General features: G+C 37.9%; 1 protein-coding gene across 2 annotated transcripts in view; it reads right to left on the bottom strand.

The window, feature by feature from the left end:
* Nucleotides 1–9,763: 9,763 nt before the first annotated feature.
* Nucleotides 9,764–20,898, bottom strand: part of AGTR1 (angiotensin II receptor type 1) — a 293,869-nt gene continuing 282,734 nt past the window's right edge. For both annotated transcript variants that reach the window (XM_044070626.1, XM_044070625.1), the window contains one exon: nt 9,764–11,549. In XM_044070626.1, coding sequence (XP_043926561.1) covers nt 10,425–11,474 — 1,050 coding nt within the window. In that variant the 5' untranslated portion in view covers nt 11,475–11,549 and the 3' untranslated portion in view covers nt 9,764–10,424. The remainder of the gene's footprint in view (nt 11,550–20,898) is intronic.

Genomic DNA, 20,898 nt, shown 5'->3' on the forward strand with positions numbered 1-20,898 from the left:
TGTATAATCATAGATCGGAGAGAAAAGGGTATGAGGAGTAAAGAGGTAATTAGTAGGGCATACGCAATATTGCATGATAACTATAATCAATCAGAGGAGGTTAGAAAAGATTGGGAAGAGAGATTGGAAAGATAATTTGCAAAGGAACAATGGGGGAACTTCTGTATGGCTCCCAAGTATGCAACAAAGTCCAGAAGGATTAGCATTTTTACTTGGAAGTGTTTACAGTTATTTTTTTATATACCAAGCAGACTTTAGAGAATTTTCCCTCTGGTAGACAGCAAATAATGGGGCATTGATGGGAAAGGCAAAGATAATTGGGAACATGTTTTTTGGGAGTGTACTAAGATGACATATTTAAAATTTTCTTACAGAGTACTTTGTCAGAAATATTGAGTGAGCAAATAGTTATAACTAAGGAAATTATTCTTTTGAACTGGGACACAGGATCTGAATTGTCTAGACATAATATGGCCCTACTAAGTTTAATGCTATTGGCTGACAAAAAGCAATTACAAGACCATGGAAATCAAAATAAAAAAAATGAAGTAATAATATTGCAAAGTAGATAAAATTACTGAAGCTGGGAGGCCACAATGGTGCAGCAGTTAGCTTTGCTACCTCACAGCAAGAGGTTCTCCAGTTTGATTCTCAGCTGGGGTGCCTTTTGTGCAGAGTCTGCATGTCCTCCCTGTGGTTGTGTGGGTTTCCTCCAGGTGGTCCAGTTTCCTCCCACATCCCAAAGACATGGTGTTGGTGGATTGGACACTCTAGAACTTGACCCTAGGTGTGAGTGTGTGCATGTGTGTGCCTACTGTGGAAGGTTGGGTACCGAGCTTGCAAATCGACACCGTAAAACTCCACTGCCAGTCGTTCTGTGGATGGTTGTTCCGCTGTGGTGACCCCCAGCAGGGAAAAGCTGAAAGAAGAAGATAAAATATGAAAACAACAGACCCAAGGATGAAGCAGCAGCAAAGACTAATACAAACCAAACCACCAGTCTGACCGAACAATGAAGGAAACCACCAGCATATGCAAAAAACACAGTTTAATATCACTTTTGTCCCAAAACAGCATCCCCTTATATACCAAATCAAAACAATTACCTAATAAAACAATCAATTACTTAAAGTGCACTAGGCACACATCTAATAACATAACATAGACAGTTCATTTTAAAATCTTCAGTCTTCTATTCTTCAAAAAACATTTAATATTCACTGAGTCATTAAATCCATTTTTTTTTTGTCAGCCCCTAACCTGAGCTGCCACATAGTTTCTCTTTGTTCCAGTTGGTCCTTATAGGACCCCCCTTATATTTCTAACTACATGTTCCAAAACAGCAAACAAAAACCTTTTAAAATCACAACATGTAATGGAAGGTTTAACTAGAGCATTGTTGATGTTCTTACTTCTAATACAATAATAGTGCTCTTTAATTATTTTAATAAATGTATTACACATGTATGTAGTTAGAAATATAAGGGGGGTCCTATAAGGACCAACTGGAACAAAGAGAAATGTGGCAGCTCAGGTTAGGGGCTGACAAAAACCTGGTATTAATGACTCAGTGAATATTAAATGTTTTCTGAAGAATAGAAGACTGAAGATTTTAAAATGAACTGTCTATGTCATGTTATTAGATGTGTGCCTTTAAATGGCTGTATTCCTTTTGCTAGTGCACTTTAAGTAATTGATTGTTTTATTAGGTAATTACTTTGATTTGATATATAAGGGGATGCTGTTTTGTGCATTTTATTTCATTCTGAAGAAGTTTTCTGAGACAAAAGCGATACTAAACTGTGTTTTTCGCTTATGCTGGTGGTTTCCTTCATTGTTCGGTAAAACGATAAAATAACTGAAGGTGGAATCTTTGGAAAAGGGAAGGAGCAAATTACACAGGAATAAGTGAAATTTGTGGCTACAATAGATGTACAGTAATGTCGATCCAGAGGCCTGAGGTTTACTGGAAGGCAGGAATTGAACAATTTGTATAATGTTGGAGTGAATGAGAGCTGTTAAAAGGATAACATATTTGCATAAGACATGAAAAAAACAAAAATGTTATCATGGTTTTCTTTCTTTTCTATTAATGTATGTGTATCTATGCCATTGTTTAAAACATGAAGATTTAATAAAAGTGTTTAAAAGAAAACTAAATAAAATGATTTCTCCAGTGACTTTTTGAAATGGTGCTTTGAAATAATGATTGTGGCTCTAATCCCTATTGTAAAGAACAATAGGAAACAACAAGCCTGAATGGGAAAACATTAGATTTTGAGATTTTGATTATAAACATGAGGTAATTTGTAACAAGGTCTAAGAGCTGAGTGAGTAGAAACAATAAAACATTGTATATTGCACTGCAAAAGGATTTCTATTTTTCTAACTACATTTTCAAGCATGAATTATCAAAGAGCTACACATTCAAACTTTTTCAATTTTTGAAATAATGTAGAGACACATTTTCAATCTGACAAAATGTGATTACATCAGTGCAATTATGAAAGGTAGAAATACAATACAGAGCCACTGAAAAGTTACATTCAAGTATAATTTACTTTCATCACGTGACTTAACTATACAGGAAACAAAGTCAATTGTGAAAAGGAAAAACAGAGGTTGGTATCACACATCTAGCTATACCTCAGTGCACATTTAAAATGATGTCAGCAAACATTTCTATTGAGAATAATTGATTGTTGACTCTAATGCTAAATAAAAAACTGATAGTTTTGAAGAACTGATGATTAAATGAAGTCCACCGAGTTAAAGATTCCTAGAAAAAAAAATTGATGCTGTTCTTGTTTAGGCTTAACTGAGAGTAAAATAAATAGCAATGCCAGTTTAATGGGTGCAGAGATGTAAGAAAATGCATGTTTAAAGAAAACTGTAAAGACAGATAACTCAAAGTATTTGGTAATACCAATTGCCATGCAATGGTATTAAATCATATTAAGCTGATTGAATTGCTCTCTTACTTCCTCACTGATTGCTACTTCTCTTTTGTAGTAAGTGACCTTTATAAAATTCACTCTAAACATAGATTCTTGAAAGTCAAGAGTTTGCAAAATTATCTACCATGATTAATAGGACCATCATATATGCATAGCAGCCTGACCTATCAAAAAAAATCTTCCTTCAGTGGAATATGCCCTTTACTTTTGTTATTCTTTGACATACCCAAAAACTCTACAACACTACACAGTAAGACCTGCTTGTTTATAATCTCTGCTCAGATGTTGAAGATTAATAGACACAAAATCTGGGCATAGTGCCAGGATAAACGCCCTTGCAATCCATAACTATAAACCTACAAAGCCTTCTAAGAGAATGCCTAAAGAAATTCTTTCACATGAAACAGATTGATTTCAAATTTTATAGAAGCTTCTGGAATGGAAGCACTATACCAATACTCCAGGTTGTATCTTCACCTCATTCTTCTTTTCAGAGCTTCCAACAGATCAAGTGTTTACGAATGTGGGTCATAACTGTAGTCTGTCATCCAGGATACTAAAGCCTGGTCCTCAGATCCCAGTTCTGCCCAAAATCACATCCTTTATAAAATTCTCCTTTGAAAAAATTCTTAATGAATTTCCTTAATTCATTCACTCCAATAGAGCTCAGGAAGTTTGCACTATAACTTCCAATGGGCAGACCCTAAGCCTTTTGACAGAATCAAATTATGTCTTCATATTTCAAACAAATGTTCATATTTCTGGAACCACAGAGGTTATGATAGAAGTATAAATGGCAAACTCTTAAGCACAAACTAGTTTTATAGTGGCGGTATTCTTTAGGTTCTAGGTCTTAAACTGAATTTTATTAGTCATAGTAAACACAGTAACTATTATTTTTGTAATATTTTGTAAACAATTTAAAATATTTCAGCGACCACTCAAGTTACACACATACTGTCACCAGCATTTTATTCATCTAGCTGAGAGCTTTCATATGAGGCTAAGGAGTTCTGCCTGTGTTACTTGGTTTTTGAGATATTTAGAAAAATGTGAAAATTATTTATAGATGAATTACTATCATAAAAACAACAGTTAATATATATTTACTTGCACTAGACAAAGGTCAAATATTAATGCAGCTGAGTTTGCCATTGTGTAAGCTTTAAGATGAAATATTTTAAAACCTTGTACATAGCATGCTTTTGTAATTATCGATGCAAATATAAACAAGCAATATTTTATGCCTAGAGGCGTCAGTAGGAGTTAACTGTAGTGTAGATGCACCTGGAGTCGTCACTTGGAAGTAATGAGTTAACATCTCTGACATGTAAGGGCATCTGGGAGATCTGCTTTTGACTGACTTCCTTCCAGGTTCATCTGTCTCGGACTCAGACTCACTGCTGTCACAGTTCTTGTTACCTTTTTCATTAACGACAGACCTATAGAAGAGGTTGTCTCTTAACACATCCCATTGCATAAAGATCATACTAATGTCAGAGGTAAGTGTTTTAAAAGTCATTCACATGCAGTTAATAAACTTCCTTATAAGCAATCTCCTAGTCTTTGCCTCTCAAAGTGAATGTTACAATGGGTATAGAGTGGATATTATTCCAATATTTAGCATCTGATCTCCTCAGAAAGGTATAAACAATGGGCTACTTGGTGCAGCCCTATTATTGTACTTATCTAAAGCCTTTGATATAAATAGCTCCATTGTTCTGACCAGTCAATTTCCAGACATGGCTGGGAACTAACCTCTATGCACTGATTCAGCACTTGTGTAACAACCGCAGCGAATACCTCATTGTTTTGGTGACTGTATGCTGCATGACCCCTATCAGCCTTATCTTTCTTTTTTTCCCTGCATAATGACTATAAATAGAGTTCTTATTAAACAGTTTCCTGATGTCATAGATAAGTATGTATGATCTAAGGATCCTAGGTAAGTATATACTAGACATCCACAAAAGAAGCTGGGGGCTCAAACAAATGGATTGTTAAGAATAGCAGATAAGGACAGATTATCAGACTGATTTATATATTTGCTTATGGCCTCTCTATCTCTGCCTCTCTCACACACAAACACACACACACACACACACACACACACACACACACACACACACACACACACATTGAGGGGAACTTAGACACATAGATGGTACTGGCACTACTGAACAGAGTCCATCTCAGATTTTGGCTAACTGGAGTTTTTTGGGAAGGTTACTGTTGTTTCTGAAGCAGAATATTGGGTAAATATGATGGCAGAATGATGTTTTTTTGTGATCTAGCTGAACCCTTAGGTTAATTTGGCCATTATTTAGCATTCTTATGAATATATTATCTGTACTTCTTTTCCAAGTATAGCATATAGCTGAACCACCTTTAGCAAGACTTTTGGTATTATGTTCATCACTTTCTGCTTATCCCGTTCTCCATATTCTCTTTCTTGTCTCCTGAACTCTAATTCTCCTTGTATAGCCCTTCATATCCCTGTTGACTCTGTAGTGATATTAATCTTTATCACTCTCCTCCTATTTATTTAAATAGGACATTAATACATTAGTTAGTTCAAATTTCAGCTTCAGATTTCCTTGAAGTTGGTAGGGCATTGGCAGTATGCTACACAGAGCTTCTTGTTTACAATGTACTTCATCAGTCACTTATCTGTGCTGATTACAACTGCTCCTCTGACACTTGAATTCCCTCTTTATCTCTTTTCATGACTTTCGACATATTTCCAGTGACACTATTTCTGGAAAGGCCACCAAGCTCATTACTTTCCTGCTAAGGTTTTCATTTCTATTAATATCTACAGGATCACCTACACTGTCTCAATAACCATATTGTTTGTCCTCAGAGGCACAAGTAGATGTGATCCAGCCCTCCATGTTCTGCCTTTGACAGAGTCTGATTTGCTGTCTTTGGCATTAATTCTGATAGATTCTCCAAGCAAATTAAATTCTTCCATTGTTCCTGCTTATACACTTTTACCCAGCAATTTGTTTAAATAATCCTACAACATGAATACACCACCCGTTCCACCAGTCTTCTGGTCCTCCTTATCATTTCCTTTTCTCTCTGACCCTCCTTTGAAAATGTTCATGGCTTTTTCTTTGCTTATGCATCTGTTCTTGAGAGTCTGGCAATCTGGAGCAGTGTGGTAAGACTACATGCCGCTAGACTCAGATGCTCCAACAGTCCTGAATTTCATTCCCATGACCTCCATTTGCATACAGTGTGACTGGGAACATTATTCCCTAGTCATCCCTGAAAAGGGACTGCATGCTCAATGTTCTTACTTTTTTGACCCATTAGCATCTCCCCGTTCATGCATGTCTGCTACCGCATCATATTCTTCTAGTTCTGGTACCAGCATATCATTCGGCCTCACATTATTTGTCCTTTCTCAGTACTGCTAAGCCATATGCTCTCCTGTCATTACCTTTACCTCACTTCCTATTCTGATTCCTTCATCTTCTTCCTTTATGTTCATGTTATCCTTTTAATCCTGTTTAACTATGACCTCTATCCTGTCTTCACTGCCTATTTATCACCCATTGTTCCATCTCCCTCCTAATAATTTTTTCACAATTTCTTCTGCTGGATTTATGCTTATTTGGATGAAGGCTCTATTATGAATTTCACTTTTCTAAAACATTTGGTCAGAAACTGTAGCCACCAAAAATGCAAGATGACAAACCACCTTTCATTGCCTTGCACTTACCTCAAGAATGGAAGGACCTGGAAGTGATAATTGTAATTAGCCTATAAAGCATCCAGCACAGCAACCTGCACTAATTATTGTTTTCTTTTGGTAGTAGTGCAATCTTTCAGTAACTGCTAGCCATTGAATGATGGCCTGCTGGTTTCAGCATTGGTGGATAGGCCTTCGAGTGTAGATTTCAACAAAACCAGATATGACTGAATGTCGTACATCAAACATTTATGTATTACCCTTTGCTGTACCCCTGGTGTACCGACACTATTGTGTCTTACTCCAGACACCTCATCCTTCCTCATGTCATACCTTCTGGGCTATGAGTTATTCACTGCTGCCTGGCTTATTTTCATGAGGTTTCAGCCTCGGATAATCAATACACTATCATTTGCCAGACTGCAGCTTCAAAGTGGCCTTCCATTTATTTTAATGTCTTTTATCCTGCTCTTCCTTCCTGCTTCATTGATCCCTTCTTCAGTTTGCTAGTCAATTGCTGCCTCTAGCAGATAACTTATTCTCAGTCATCTCCTCTCACTGACCAGCTTCTTCAAGTTCCTCCATAATTAGCCTCAGTAGTGAAATAGAAGGTAAGGCCCAGTCTATGGCCAAGTGAGCCTGAGTTTGTATAGTAGCTTATTGTGCTTGACAATGCAGGAGAAGTGTGTGCCCAGCCTGGGGGAGAGTTAATGGCCCAGAAGAGGAATGCCCATTGCTTTACTAATTGTCCTGCCCTCAGTTAGAGGGAGGGGGTATTTGTATCTTATGAGTGGGGGCCGATCTGAAGAAAGTGAGGCTATGACCACCCAAGCCAGCAATGGCAACTGTTGTCATGAGTGTGTGGAAGGGCATGCACATGTATATGCATGACACAGGGGCACAAATGGTCCTTATGGTGATGCTTGAGTCCATGCCATCAACAGGAGTGTGTGTGTGTGTGTGTGTGTGTGGGGGGGGGGGTAGACTAAATACAATGATCTGGAGAAAGAAAAAGTATAAATTCCCCAATGGATGACATGATGGTGTTGCCCCCCCACAAGATGACTCTTGCATTTGGAGATCTGGTGAGATCCCACTTCTAGAGAATGAACGGGCTCATGTCCATTGGGGGGGGACTTAATGGTCAGCAGCAGAGAGGGAAAGGACATTAAAAAAGTTTCTTCATAATTCAATACAGTTTGAAAATGCGATTGATGAGAAATGTAGCTGTCTTTAAATTCTAACCAGCTTCTGTGGTGGCAGAGAGCTCAGAACATGCAGTTTGAACAAAGTTATATTGCTTGACTGGCCAGGTTATGAGATGAGTAGAAGACATTGAGGAGAAACCAAGATAATTTAGATTACAGGATTCATATTGTCTCCACAAAAGCAGTGCAGTTCTCCTTGTTAGCCTGCTTTTTGAAGAATAACACAAACAATTATCTCATGTTTGAAGCTTAGTCAGCTAGCTCTTAGAACCACACACACACACACACATACACACACACACACACACACACACACACACACACACACACACACACACACACACACACACACACACGCACACACACTACAGGTGTGGCTCTGCACAGGGACCACATATATTATCTGACATCATTACGCTGTTAGGATGATAAATGTGAATGTTATAATTACTCTCTCATCCATTCCACACTCTGGGTTTCATTATTTATCAGTAATTTTTAATTGTATAGTTTTCCAGTGATTATTTGCAGATCTAAGCCAACCGAATAACAATTTTAATGAAGACAGCTTATGGACAAAGAAAACATTCAAAGAGGAATCTGAAGTCCAGTTTCTGTTTGAGCTATGGCACCTTACTCCCTCACACAAAGAGACCTTTACACCCTGTGCTAACCATACTTAACTACACTGTCAATGCTCTTTTTAGAAAGGAGAATCCCCTCTCTAATTACCCACTCCAGAGAGGATGCATTTCACACTAACTTTATCAGCCAAGCGTGATGGGTCAGGTATAAGCTAGCACTATTTGCAGCAACAGAACAGACATGACACCTTATATATGCAACTAGAAACAAGCAGATAACAAGAAACATATCTGTTAAATTCCTCAGGTCAAAACAATATGCAACAATCAAGAGTTTTGTGCACAGCAGAATTTCATGATGGGTAAGTCTTTGTGAGCCTATTAAATGTTCAGTAATCACATTATATAATAAATAACAGAGTGAATAAAATATACAATGAATATAAATTATGTATTGAAATGACCAACACAAAATATATAAAAAAAACATCTGTCTGTTGCACTATGAATTAAGTCATTTACATACAGGTGATTTGGTACTTTTAATATCTGGATGCACTGATATACTGCAGTGCCATTTTATACATACTATAAAATATCCCTGATGAAATACAAATTTACTGATTATTTACAATCAAATTAATTCTGTTACAGCCTCTGCTTGCTTTAAACATCTTCAAATCATGAACATATATTCTTTAAAACTTCACTGAAGTGCAAAGGGCTGTACTTTTTAAATGACCTTACGTGTTTTCTGGCACTTCTGTATTACAGTGTGAGTCTATATGACCTAATTCTGATATTAAATATAACATAACTTGTATATGTACCCTGCAAAGAGCAATAACATTTTATTTAATAATTAGAGTAGCTAAAATATGCATTGTAGCAGGTATAAACAGCTGTGGCAGGTTAGATATGAAAGTCCGAGGGATAAAAAAACTGAATGAATCTGAAGTTACTCTAACTTTGTGATCATCATATACCCAGGAACTTGCACATTTAATCACATTGTTAGACCATTTCAGCAGTCTAGTCTTTAGCTGATACTATGAAAAAGTCAGTAAAACAGTATTATTATGCATTTTAAATGATACATATATACATTATTTGTTGTCAACATTGCATTTAAATTGAACATTTTTATGTTTTGTATATCCTTACCCACTGAAACAGATATATGCTGCCATCTGAATTTTGTTTTTAAGTGAGCTCCAAGTTCCTGTTTATCGTTTACAAACCATGAATTTATATTTCATGCCATACTGCCCACATTCCAGTTTTACCTTTGTAAAGATCTTCTTTTACCCAAGGTCTCTGCATGTCGTTTTATTTTTTGATTCTTACACACAGAATTCCATGATGAACAAGTGAAAACATTTTTGGATGGAATGTGTCGCTGTGGTTAACTAGATAGCATAAACATGCACACTTCAAGAACTGTTACATCTAAAACTCAAGACTGATTTACAAAAGGCCCAGCATCTAGCAAAACCAGTTCCTGAAGAAATTAAATTTTTTCTTGGCGTTGGTTATGAGATTATATATTACAATAACATAATTGTATAAAATCTTGATCAGTAAACGTATGCACGTGTATAACTGCATACAAATCTAATCAGATCCTAGAATGTCTTCTTCTTCCTTTATACAAATAACATGTGCATATTACTGATAATAAAAATATTTCACTGAACAGACTGCAAAATATTAGCTGATATAATATATAACATCTGGTGAACTACCACTCATAGAGGTGGCTTTGTTTTCTTCTGCTTATAATATACAGAAGAACATTCTGGACACTTTAAACACAAGTCTTTGTCACACAGAGTTTTACTGCTACAAAGGAATGCAATGTTCTTAGTACTGTGTACCATTTATTCACTCTGGTTATCACATTAGCAGGCAGTCGATATATTTCTAAATGTCAGATTTGACTTTATCCATCTGTAAGTAAAGTCCTAAATTTATTTTAATTGAGTTCATATGCATTTATAGTCCGTTTTGCTGTTGCAAACAAGGTCTCAGAAGTACGGAGAGAAAGAGAGCTCATTTTTGTAGTCAAAACTGGGTGAGATCTGATTCCTGAAGGAGCACATTTCAGCAGATGCATAACATGGCGCCTGAAATTCTTGCCCACATAACCATAAAGCACAGGGTTAAGGCAGCTGTTGAAATAAGCAATGCAAATGGTGAAGGGCATTGCTATGTCGATGGTATCTATAATATGGCAGTCTTGGATCACTTTTTTATGAATCAGAACATACAAGAAGGTCAAGACTTGATGCGGAATCCAACAAAGAAAAAATGCAGCCACAACAGCCATTAGCATCTTGAGAACTTCATCATTTCTAGATCTGTTTTGTTGGATATCATAGGCCTGCAAGAGAGTCTTTGCAATGAGACAATAGCAGAACAGAATGATCATAAAAGGAATTAAGAACCCCAGAATGTTTTTTGTCAGCCCCATTCCAACTAAGAATGAAGTTTCAATATGATCAAAGCCACATAATGTCACATTGTGATTGTTAATAACATTGCGCCTACACATGGTAGGTATACTAATCACTGTAGCAAGCACCCAGATGATGATACAAATTAATCTTGCAAAAACCAAAGTACGCCTTTGACGGGATGTCATAGGATGGACAATGGCCACATAGCGATCAATGCTAAGGCAAGTGAGCAAAAAAATACTTGCATACAAGTTGAGAGTAACTATTCCAGCTGTTAATTTGCATAATGCAATCCCAAAAGGCCAATGGTATTCCATAGCAGTACTGGCAGCCCAAAGAGGAAGTGTTATAAGAAAAGTCATGTCAGCTAGTGCCAGATTAAATAAAAATATGCTTGCAACTGTTTTTAGCTTCATGTAGATGTAAATAACTATCACTACCACAATATTACCCAGAATCCCTATAACAAAGATGATAGTGTAAACAATAGGAATCATGGTAAATACATAAAGAGAGTTTCTTGCACTGGGGCAAATGGTTGTATTCTGTGATTTGTTATTTTCCATCTTTCTTTTTCTTTGATTTCAAACTATAGTTTCACAAGATGTTGGTGCACGGATAATATTTTCATCACAGTTTATCTGGAAAACAGAAAAAAGTAATTAATTCATTACATTTTAATAATAAGTACAGAATCTTTATTTCTGTTATATGCATTAATGCATTTTTTTGTATATCTTCTTATGTGTTTTCTTGAATGATGCTTCTTAAGAACCATGGGTAGATGATCTTGTCTGCATGACTGCAAACTCAGACACACACACACACACACACACACACACACACACACACACACGCACGCACGCACGCACGCACGCATGCATGCATGCACTCTCACATTTCATTGCCCATATACCCCTTGATTAAAAGTATGTTTTTTATTTATTTTTAATAATGTGACTTTTCTTAATATTATCTGTTTTTTCATACTTACATTTGCCCAGTCAAATGCATTTCTGTTTCCATTAGTGTTTTTCTAGATTCTTCTATATTTATTCTTGTAGTTGGGCATTAAACATTTTCCTTCCATTAACGTAGACACAGAAATTCATGTGCATTCAATCATTTGACTCCACTTTGTCTGCAATTTCTATGCCCTCGCACATGTGTATAGAATAGGTGAAGTGAAATGAAAATTTGCTGAAGAGCATGACAGCCATAACCCACCATGTTGTTTCTGAACATCCTTCAGATTTGTTTATCTGAAGCTATTTTTTAGGTGGCTCACTTAATAGGAAAAACCTGTTTCAATAAAAAATGTACCACTCCTATTTAATGATTAAACTCTAATGTTGGAACTATCTTCACTATTGGGTAGATTTAGTGAGTCCATTTCTCAAACCTACCCATCTGTCTTATTTTCAGCTTAAACCAGTTTTCCCATCTGAATAAATTTATTCCATATGTGAATACAATTTCACATCAGTTTCCTTACCCCATTAACTTCCCTAATGGTATCTTATTGGATGGCATTACTTTATTTCTGAATGGCATAGTCATGTCATTTATTTCGTCATTAAATAAAAAATCATAAGCTATATCCCTTGGTATTCTCAGTGGCTGACTGCCTGAAATGTTTTTTTTTTTTCATCCATAAAATAAACTGCGCCATACAAGTAATTGTATTCTTTAATATACTGTAAAGCCTGTAGTGGCCTAAGGATATATTTAAAAACAATAGAGTCTTGAATATACCTGTCTCTGATCTCAGTTTAACTTATGAAATTAAACCAATAGATTTTATTTTATTAAAAAAGGTAACTTTAGCAGCAGAAGCTGCAATGTTTTTTGAATATCTTATTTGCATGTTAATTCTCATCTCATTGTTTTATTCCTTTGTAGATATCTGTACATCACTCTCATTCTCTCCTGACACCAATAATATGTAGACTCTTATGCCAAATACTTACCATCACCAGCATTTTCTCCAGAAATACCAGATTCATATATTGTTTTTAAAAGTACTCTTATAACAGAGGATTATAATTGGACCACCAATGATAACTAGTTAGCTATGCATTGTAGAAATGGATTTCAAGCCAATAACAAGCTATGATAACAATCAATGAGTTCATCATCGTTTTTTAACTGTGTGGAGTTTTCCTCTTGGTCCTTTAATGAACCAAAAGTTGTTAGACAAGCTTCATACACACTACCCTTTCAAAGTATAAACTGATGAACCTAGAAATCACCTGATAATAGTTATTTTGTTTATTAAAAATAAAGGTCCAGTTATTCAAAAAGGCTGAACCTTAGCACAAGGAAATCTGAAACAGAGGACAACATTACAAAACATACTTCTATAGTACAGCTAAAATTATTCTTTACCTTTAGTTACTGCATTTCAACTAAACATTCAGGAGTGGAATGACTTTCCTGTGCTACCAGAAATATTGAAGAGTGAACACGTGCATGTCATCTCTCAATATTTGGAAATAAACATACACATGTTCATTCTAAGCCTCACTTGTGGACTGAAGCTTGTTTTGATAGTGAAAGGAACTATGACCTGGAATCCTTCCTCTTTATAAATAGCAATCTCCATTGAATAGAGCAAGGGCTCTTTCAGAGAAACTTCTACAGAAATGCATTTGTGTATTTTTTATTCCAAGACCTATACCTTCCCTGTTACTCAGACTTTTACAGAAATTGAAATGATAAAGAGGCATGCGTTATTGAGGTCTTACTCACATCCCACCAAACATGAACACCTACATAAATAACAGTGCATTTCTACTTTACAATAATTTCAGTGGGTACTGGTGCACTGCTGAAGCTTGTGAAATGTGTAGGCTTTACAAAGCAACCTTACTATGAACAGCCTTGTGGGGAGGGTCTTACATAAGAACCTTTATATTATATGGTTATTCTTTTACCATTTTTTTGCACATATAACCTTGTTAAAAATGTTTTGTTGATCTGTGTTATATATCACGTACCATCTCAATTTTTTGCAAAGGGGTAGTTTTCTTATAAAGACCAAATTTGAGACAATTTCCCTTTTTTGATTTTAGATTTTCAAACACAATTTAGATCTATTGATGAGAAACAGAAAATTTACCCCAGAACTGCCCACCCTGTACTGCTAATGGACAGAGGCAGCTTCTGAATACTTTATCCCATGCATGGGTCCCCTCAAATTATCTATGGTATTTATTTATTTCAGTTTGATGACTGGGGAAGTCCACTGGGCCAAGAAGTGCCCATTTTCAATGGAGGCCCGGGGAGAAAATCTCCAGAAATACATAAAAGAACATATATTACATAGTATAGACATGCTCATCAGGTTAAGAATACATACATAATTATTCATGCAAACATAATATGGTATAATTCAGCCTATTAATATATTAAACAGTGCAGTAATATGGTCAGGCTGAGAATCTAGTACTATACAGAAGGCAATATACCATCATGAGAGGGTACACAGGTAGAGGAGTGGAGATGGGAAATGTAGTATATACATAGTTTAATTTATTTGAAATAAGAGAGATGAAATGAGGATATCTAAGGTGCAGTAGAAGGAAAGGAATTGTATGGTGGGGTGAGTTTGTAGGAACAGTTATGATGTGAGAAATATGGATGGAGTGTGTAGACGAGGGCAAGGTACTGCACACAGCCTATCTTGACCTCACCAATACTTTTGATACCATCCCCCACTCTGGAATTATAGATAAAATCACTAAACTGGCCATAAATCCCTATGTCACAAGATGGGTGGCCAACTGGCTCACTGACAGAACCCACTCAGTAAAAGTAGCCGACTCCATGTCCGACTTCAGACCAGTGATGAGTGGAGTACCACAGGGTTCGGTCCTGGATCCTTTCCTGTTCAGCATCTACTTCTCTGAAGTGCAGGCCAACACAGAAGGTCTTTGGCTAACAAGGTTTGCAGATGACTGCAAACTGGGAACCATAATAGAATCACCTAATGATGTAGACATTCTACAAAAGGGCCTCACAGAGACAGATTCTTGGTGTCAAAGTCATGGCCTCAAGCTCAATGGCAAAAAGTGCATTGTCATCCCCTTTGGGAAAAACTCTGTACCCATGAACTACCACATAGGTGGAAGCTCACTGAACACTGAAAGTGTAATAAGAGACCTCGGGACACAGGTGGACAGTAGTCTCTCCTTTGATAACCACATCGCCACAGTAGTCAGGAAATCCTTCTATGTGACACACCTCATTACAAAAGGGTTCTCCTCTAGAAAAAAGGAGGTAATTGTTCCTCTCTATTTATCCCTCATCAGACCCATTATAGAGTACAATGCCTCATTTGGCATGTATCTCACAAGACACCTACAACAATTGGAAAGGCCACAGAAATACCTCACTAAGAGGATTACTGGCCTCAAACAGATGCCATACAAAGACTGTCTCAAAAAACTCCAGCTCTACTCCATTGCATATCACCTACTCAGAGGCGATCTCTGCCTAATATACAAAGCTATGTCAAACCCAGAGCTGTTGGACATGCTACACTTAACAAAATCCCAATCTCTCCAAACCACATGCTCCAGAGACCTAAACCTTGTTACAACAATAAACAGAACATGCTGGAGGGATAGTTTCCTGTCCCAGAGACTTCCCAAACTTTGGAACAAACTACCCATTCTTATCAAGCAAAGCTCCTCATTGGCCCTCTTTAAGAAAAATCTTTGACGACTGGATGGGAAATAGAAAATTCACCCTGGGGATCACTTCTGTGACACTGCTTGACAGGGGCACAGGAAAATAATTTTCTCGGGTGACGAAAGCCAGGGAACCTTTTTGGCCAGGCTTATATAGGCCCCAGGGCTGATAGCCTAGTACCTACCAATGAACCAATGAGAATGGAAGTGGGAAAGGAGAAAACAAAGTATAGAGAGGGAGTTATGTAGGAGTGTGACATGGGCATGCTCATTTGGAAGATAGGTGGGAGAACAGGAAAGATTTGAAGTTGCCATGGTTAGAAGTATTGTGAAGGGGGGGAGGGAGAGACTTCCAGAGTTTAGCTATGGAGAAGGTTAGCAAGAGTTGTCTAGGGGATCTCGAGGGTTTGTAGAGATGTAGAAGGTTTTGGATTTCTGATCTGTGTGAGCGGTTGGGTCTCTAGGGAGTTAAGGTGATAGTGAGAGAGAGATAGTTGGAAGGCTTGAAGATAAGCTTGTGAGCAATGGTAAGTTGAAGGAATTTCAGGTTATTGGGTAGTTCAAGCCATTGTAGGGTGTGGAGAGAGAGGCAGTGGTAGGTTGAGTTTTTAGAATTGGTTGCGAATTTGCTTATTTTATGGTAGCAGGATTCAAGTCCGGATTGTAGGCTGAGCTGGAGATTGCTTAATAGAGGAGCGCCATACATAAGAGAGGGGAGAAGGTAGGAGGAGGCTAAGATTTGTCTGGTGGAGGGGCTGAGGTAGCACTTGTGTCTGTACAGGAGGCCTAGTTTTTGGTGTTTTTTTTATGGTGGACTGGATATGGGTGTCAAATTTTAGATTTTCATTAATGGTGACACCAAGCAGTTTGGTGTTTGATACAATTTACAGGGGCATATTATTTTGGCTGAGTATGGAGAATGAGTTTCTGTCAATAGTGGAGTTTCTAGTAGGAGTAAAGATCATCAACTTAGTTTTATTAGCATTTAGGGATAAGTGGTTGCTTTACATCTAGGCTTCTGTTTTAGAAAAGGATGATTGGGATTTTGCGAGTAGGTTAGAGGGGGAGAAAGCTGAGCAGATGATTGTTGAGTCATCTGCATACTGGATTAGTGAGGACTCGGGAATGGTGTGGTGGAAGTTGCTGATTATATTGAAAAGTAGAGGACCTAGAACAGAACCTTGGGGCACACCTGTGAGGGTGGGTAGGAAGGGAGAGGTAGAGGATTTCCATTGTAAGACTTGCTGGTGGTCAGAGAGATATGAGGAAAACCAGGCTATGGTGGAGGGAAAGAGGTGGAGATAAGAGAGTTGAGATAGGAGTAGGGGGGTGGGGTGGGAAATGGTATTAAAGGCTTTTGATAGGTCGAGGAACAAGGTGGATATGAACTTGCCAGAGTTGTGGGCTTGGTTATAGTTTTGAGAAAGGATAAGAGGGCAGTCATGGTACTGTGACCAGGCTGACATCCATGTTGAGTGGGGCTGAGGGGATTGCTTTTTGTTAGATTCGGCATCAGTTGTGAGTGGCTAGCTTTTTCAAGTATTTTAGAGAGAGGGGAAAGGATGGCTATAGGCCTGAAATTGGTGGTGTCTTTGTTTTTGCCTCCTTTATGGATAGGGATGACATAAGCATGGCACCAGATTGCTGGGGCATAAGATTCCTGAATGGATCTGTTTATTAAGATGGAGATGGGAAGAGCTATGCTGTCTGAAGAAAGTTTGAGAAAGGATGAAGGAAGGTTATCGTGTGCGTTGCGGCAAGGTTTAAGTTTGAGGAGTAGTTGTTTTATTGTGTTTGTGGAGATAGGTTTTAGGCTGAAAGGGGAAGAAAGAGGTATTTGATTTGTGTGATGTGGGGGTAGGTGGGGTTGGTATTGGGGGTGGGGGGAAAGAGGGGGACAGTTTGGCAATACAGTCTATGAAGAAGGAGTTGAATTGAATAGCTGTTTCAAGGTCTTTTTTTCCTGGGTGGAGAAGGGAGGCGATGGTGTCCAAATTTTTTTTAGGATTAGTTGAATGCTTGGATTGGAGTTTGATGTATTATGCTTTGCGATCCTTAGTTGTTTGTTTTTTTTTGTGTAGTTTCGGAGTTGTTTGAATTCTAGTAAGGAGTTTGGAGTCTGTTTTTTTCCTGGTATGGCTTCAATTTTTTATCTGTTAGTTGCAGTGCATGTTTGGTTTTTTTTGAGAGCCAGTGGGAGGGATTGGACCTCACATGTTTGGTTCTGAGGGGAGCGTGCTGGTTTAGTAGTTTAAGGAAAGTCTCACTGAAGTAGGTTATGACATTGTCAAGGGGTAGAGTTCTTAAAGGGGTCCAGTCAGTATGCTTTAGGCATTCAGAGAAGGTTTGAGGGTTGAAAGAGGTGAGGTTGTGGGTTTGTATGTAGTGATGTTTTTGAAAAGGAGAAGGGTGACAGTCAGCAAAAGCAGACAGGTGGTCACTGAGAGGGTCTGGAAGGATTCCAGCATCTGAAATGAGGTTGGGGTGGGATGTTAATATCCAATCAATGATGGTGCCGGAGGTCCCATCTTTGTTTGGCCTGTTTGGAGAGTTTATTAGTTGGGAGAAGTTGAACAGGTTGATTGAGATTGGGCTTGTGAATAAATAGATGACCAGTTAATGTTCATGTCGCTGAGGATATAGGTTTTGTTTATGATGGTAGTGGAAAACCAGGAGAGGATGTCTTCCAGGATTTGGATATTATTGCCTGGGGGAATATATATATGGCTCCTATGCATATGGACTTGTAGTTGTTAATTTTTAGGAGGCCTATTGTTATTTCAGCATTGGCAAAGGTGGAGATATGATTAGTGTATGGAGTAATTGTGTGGGGGGAAGGGTAGATAAGAGCAACTCCTCCTCCTTTCTTGTGTTGTCTGTCATTGCGAATCATTTGGTAGCCTGGTGGCAGAATTTCATTATTTTTTATGGAGGGTTTAAGTGAGGTCTCTGAGATGGCAGTTTTGTCTGGGTGGTTGTGGGAGAGCCAGGCATAGAGGTTGGGGACTTTATTTCAAAGGTTTTGGGCATTAAATGTAGTGTATGGTTTTGGGCATTTGGGGTAGTGTGGGAGGGGAGTTAGTGGGGTGTTTTTTGGAAGTGGGACAAGGGTTGGGGTGAATGTCTGAGAGGGAGATCTGGTGGAGGAAGAATGTAAGGTATGTAAGTGTGGAGGGAGAGTTTTAGTGATGGGTGGGTGAAGGTTTTTTTAGTAGAAGGTTGGAGGTGTGTGTGTTGAGAGGATGGGGTAGGTAGAATCTTGGGTTTGATTAGTAGGGTTGTGCTAGATGAGAAGAGTTTGTGAGTTATGGCAGTGAAAGGAGGTGTGGAAGATGGTTGGTATGTGCTAGTGGTGTGTGAGGGTGAGGTATGGTAGAGGTTAGGCAGTTGAGTAAGAAATGTTACAAAGAGAGAGGGGTAAGTAAGGGAGTCAGGAGTAGCAGGTGTGATGAGATAGGAGGCATTGTTAGGAGAGGGAGGGGTTATTTAAATTGTATGATGAGGGTGGAGGCTAGTGTCTAATTGGGTGAATGGTGAGAGTGGGTGGAGTATTGGATGGAGAAATGTACTGGTAGTGGGGTGTGTGGGAATTGGGGGTAGGGTATGGGAGCGGAGTGAGACCACAGGGTGAATGGAGCGGGTAGGAGCGGGAGCAGAGCCCCAAAGAGTTGACCAAGAAAGTATCAGTAATTTTCTTTGGAACAGTTGAGGTAGCAGGTAGTAGGTGAGTTCCTGACAGATTGTGTCTGCTGTGTGTGAGAGTGGTTACATTGGCTGGAATGGGTAGCCTGCAGTCTGTTTAAGTAGAAAAGTAGTGATTTAAATGACTGCCTAGCGGCTCTGGCTTTGGACTGGTAATGAAGGGAGAAGGGGTTGTTTGGCTCCCTTTGGCTGGGACAAGGGAGTAAGGCAAAATTCTTTGTAGTGGTTGGGATGGTTGACTAATGGAGTGGACTTAATGGATGTCATCTAGTGGAAAAAAAACAGATGGTACAGGCAGAGTAGCAAGGGGAATTATATACTAAATGAATAAATAGGGTGTCCCTGTGAGTGTGCACGCTAACAGGGGAGCACTAGCAAAGATGAGCTAAGTTATTTGCTATACATTAACACAGATCATTGGTGCTTACATGTACTTATGCTGGGAGAATTACAGCTGTAAATGTTTTGGAAATTAGAAGCAGCAATTAGGTCTTCAGTCCCAGGCAGCACTTTAGGTGAGTTCTTGACCTAGGGACTTGCAATAGAGGACCGAGGGAGCAGCGTGCACACTTTGTGAGGGGCTAGAAGGGCTTGGTATGATCCCTGTTATTCTCATTAGGGGTAATATATAATTATGGACCATGGGATGGGTAAGGACAATCTATAACCAAATCAGACAGCTTATTTTGAGCACAAAAAGAAAACTAACTTGGCTTAAAATGACCTGCAAGGGCAGATAACCTAGTACTTACCTATGAACCTATTAATTTAGCCAGTGTAGCTTTATAAATAGTCATATAATTAGTTTTGATATTTTTATAGTGTCCGTTTACAGAAAAAATGTCAAATTAGCTTCTTGGATATTTTTTTCACAAATCACAAATAAATACTCCCCTGCAGCCTTTCACTTATATTATGATATAAATATATGTGTGCGTGTGTGTATACACACACACACACATATATATATATATATATATATATATATATATATATATATATATATATATATGTGTGTAGTTTAACTCATTGCTTCCTACACGGGTATTGTCATCAGGAGAGTAGTGATCCTGTGTATCCTGTAAGAGTGTACTAATTTTTATAGCAGCCTTCCCTGTACTCTTGAAATCAGTTATTTCACAGTCAAATTGCTGAAATGCTGGTATAACTACCTTGCTAACACTATTGTGTAAGTATGCATAGTGAAATGGTCAGCATGTATTATATACAGTATATACATAAAAATGTGAGATATTTACAATGCTTACATTAATAATGCAAAACAGAGTGTGATACTGTTGTGTTTGGGGTAGTAAATACAAACAGTGGGTGTTTGTAAAAAATTTACATTAAAACATGGTGTGTAATGAGAAGAAATTTTGAGACATATGTGTTTTAGTAAAGCTGTTATGACTGTTAGCTATAGTTTTTGTAACTGCATTAATTTCATTAAAACTGCACAACCCACAGGAGAATAAATGGTGCTTTCTTATATAAAATGAAAGCACACAATGTTGAGATTGATGCTTACCGTCTAACATGCATGGTTTTGTAGACTAATAATGCTTTGGAATAGTAGGAAAATATTATAGAC

The sequence above is a fragment of the Protopterus annectens genome, chromosome 4.part1 (assembly GCF_019279795.1).
Source record: "Protopterus annectens isolate FY-2018-M chromosome 4.part1, PAN1.0, whole genome shotgun sequence".
NCBI lineage: Eukaryota > Metazoa > Chordata > Ceratodontiformes > Protopteridae > Protopterus > Protopterus annectens.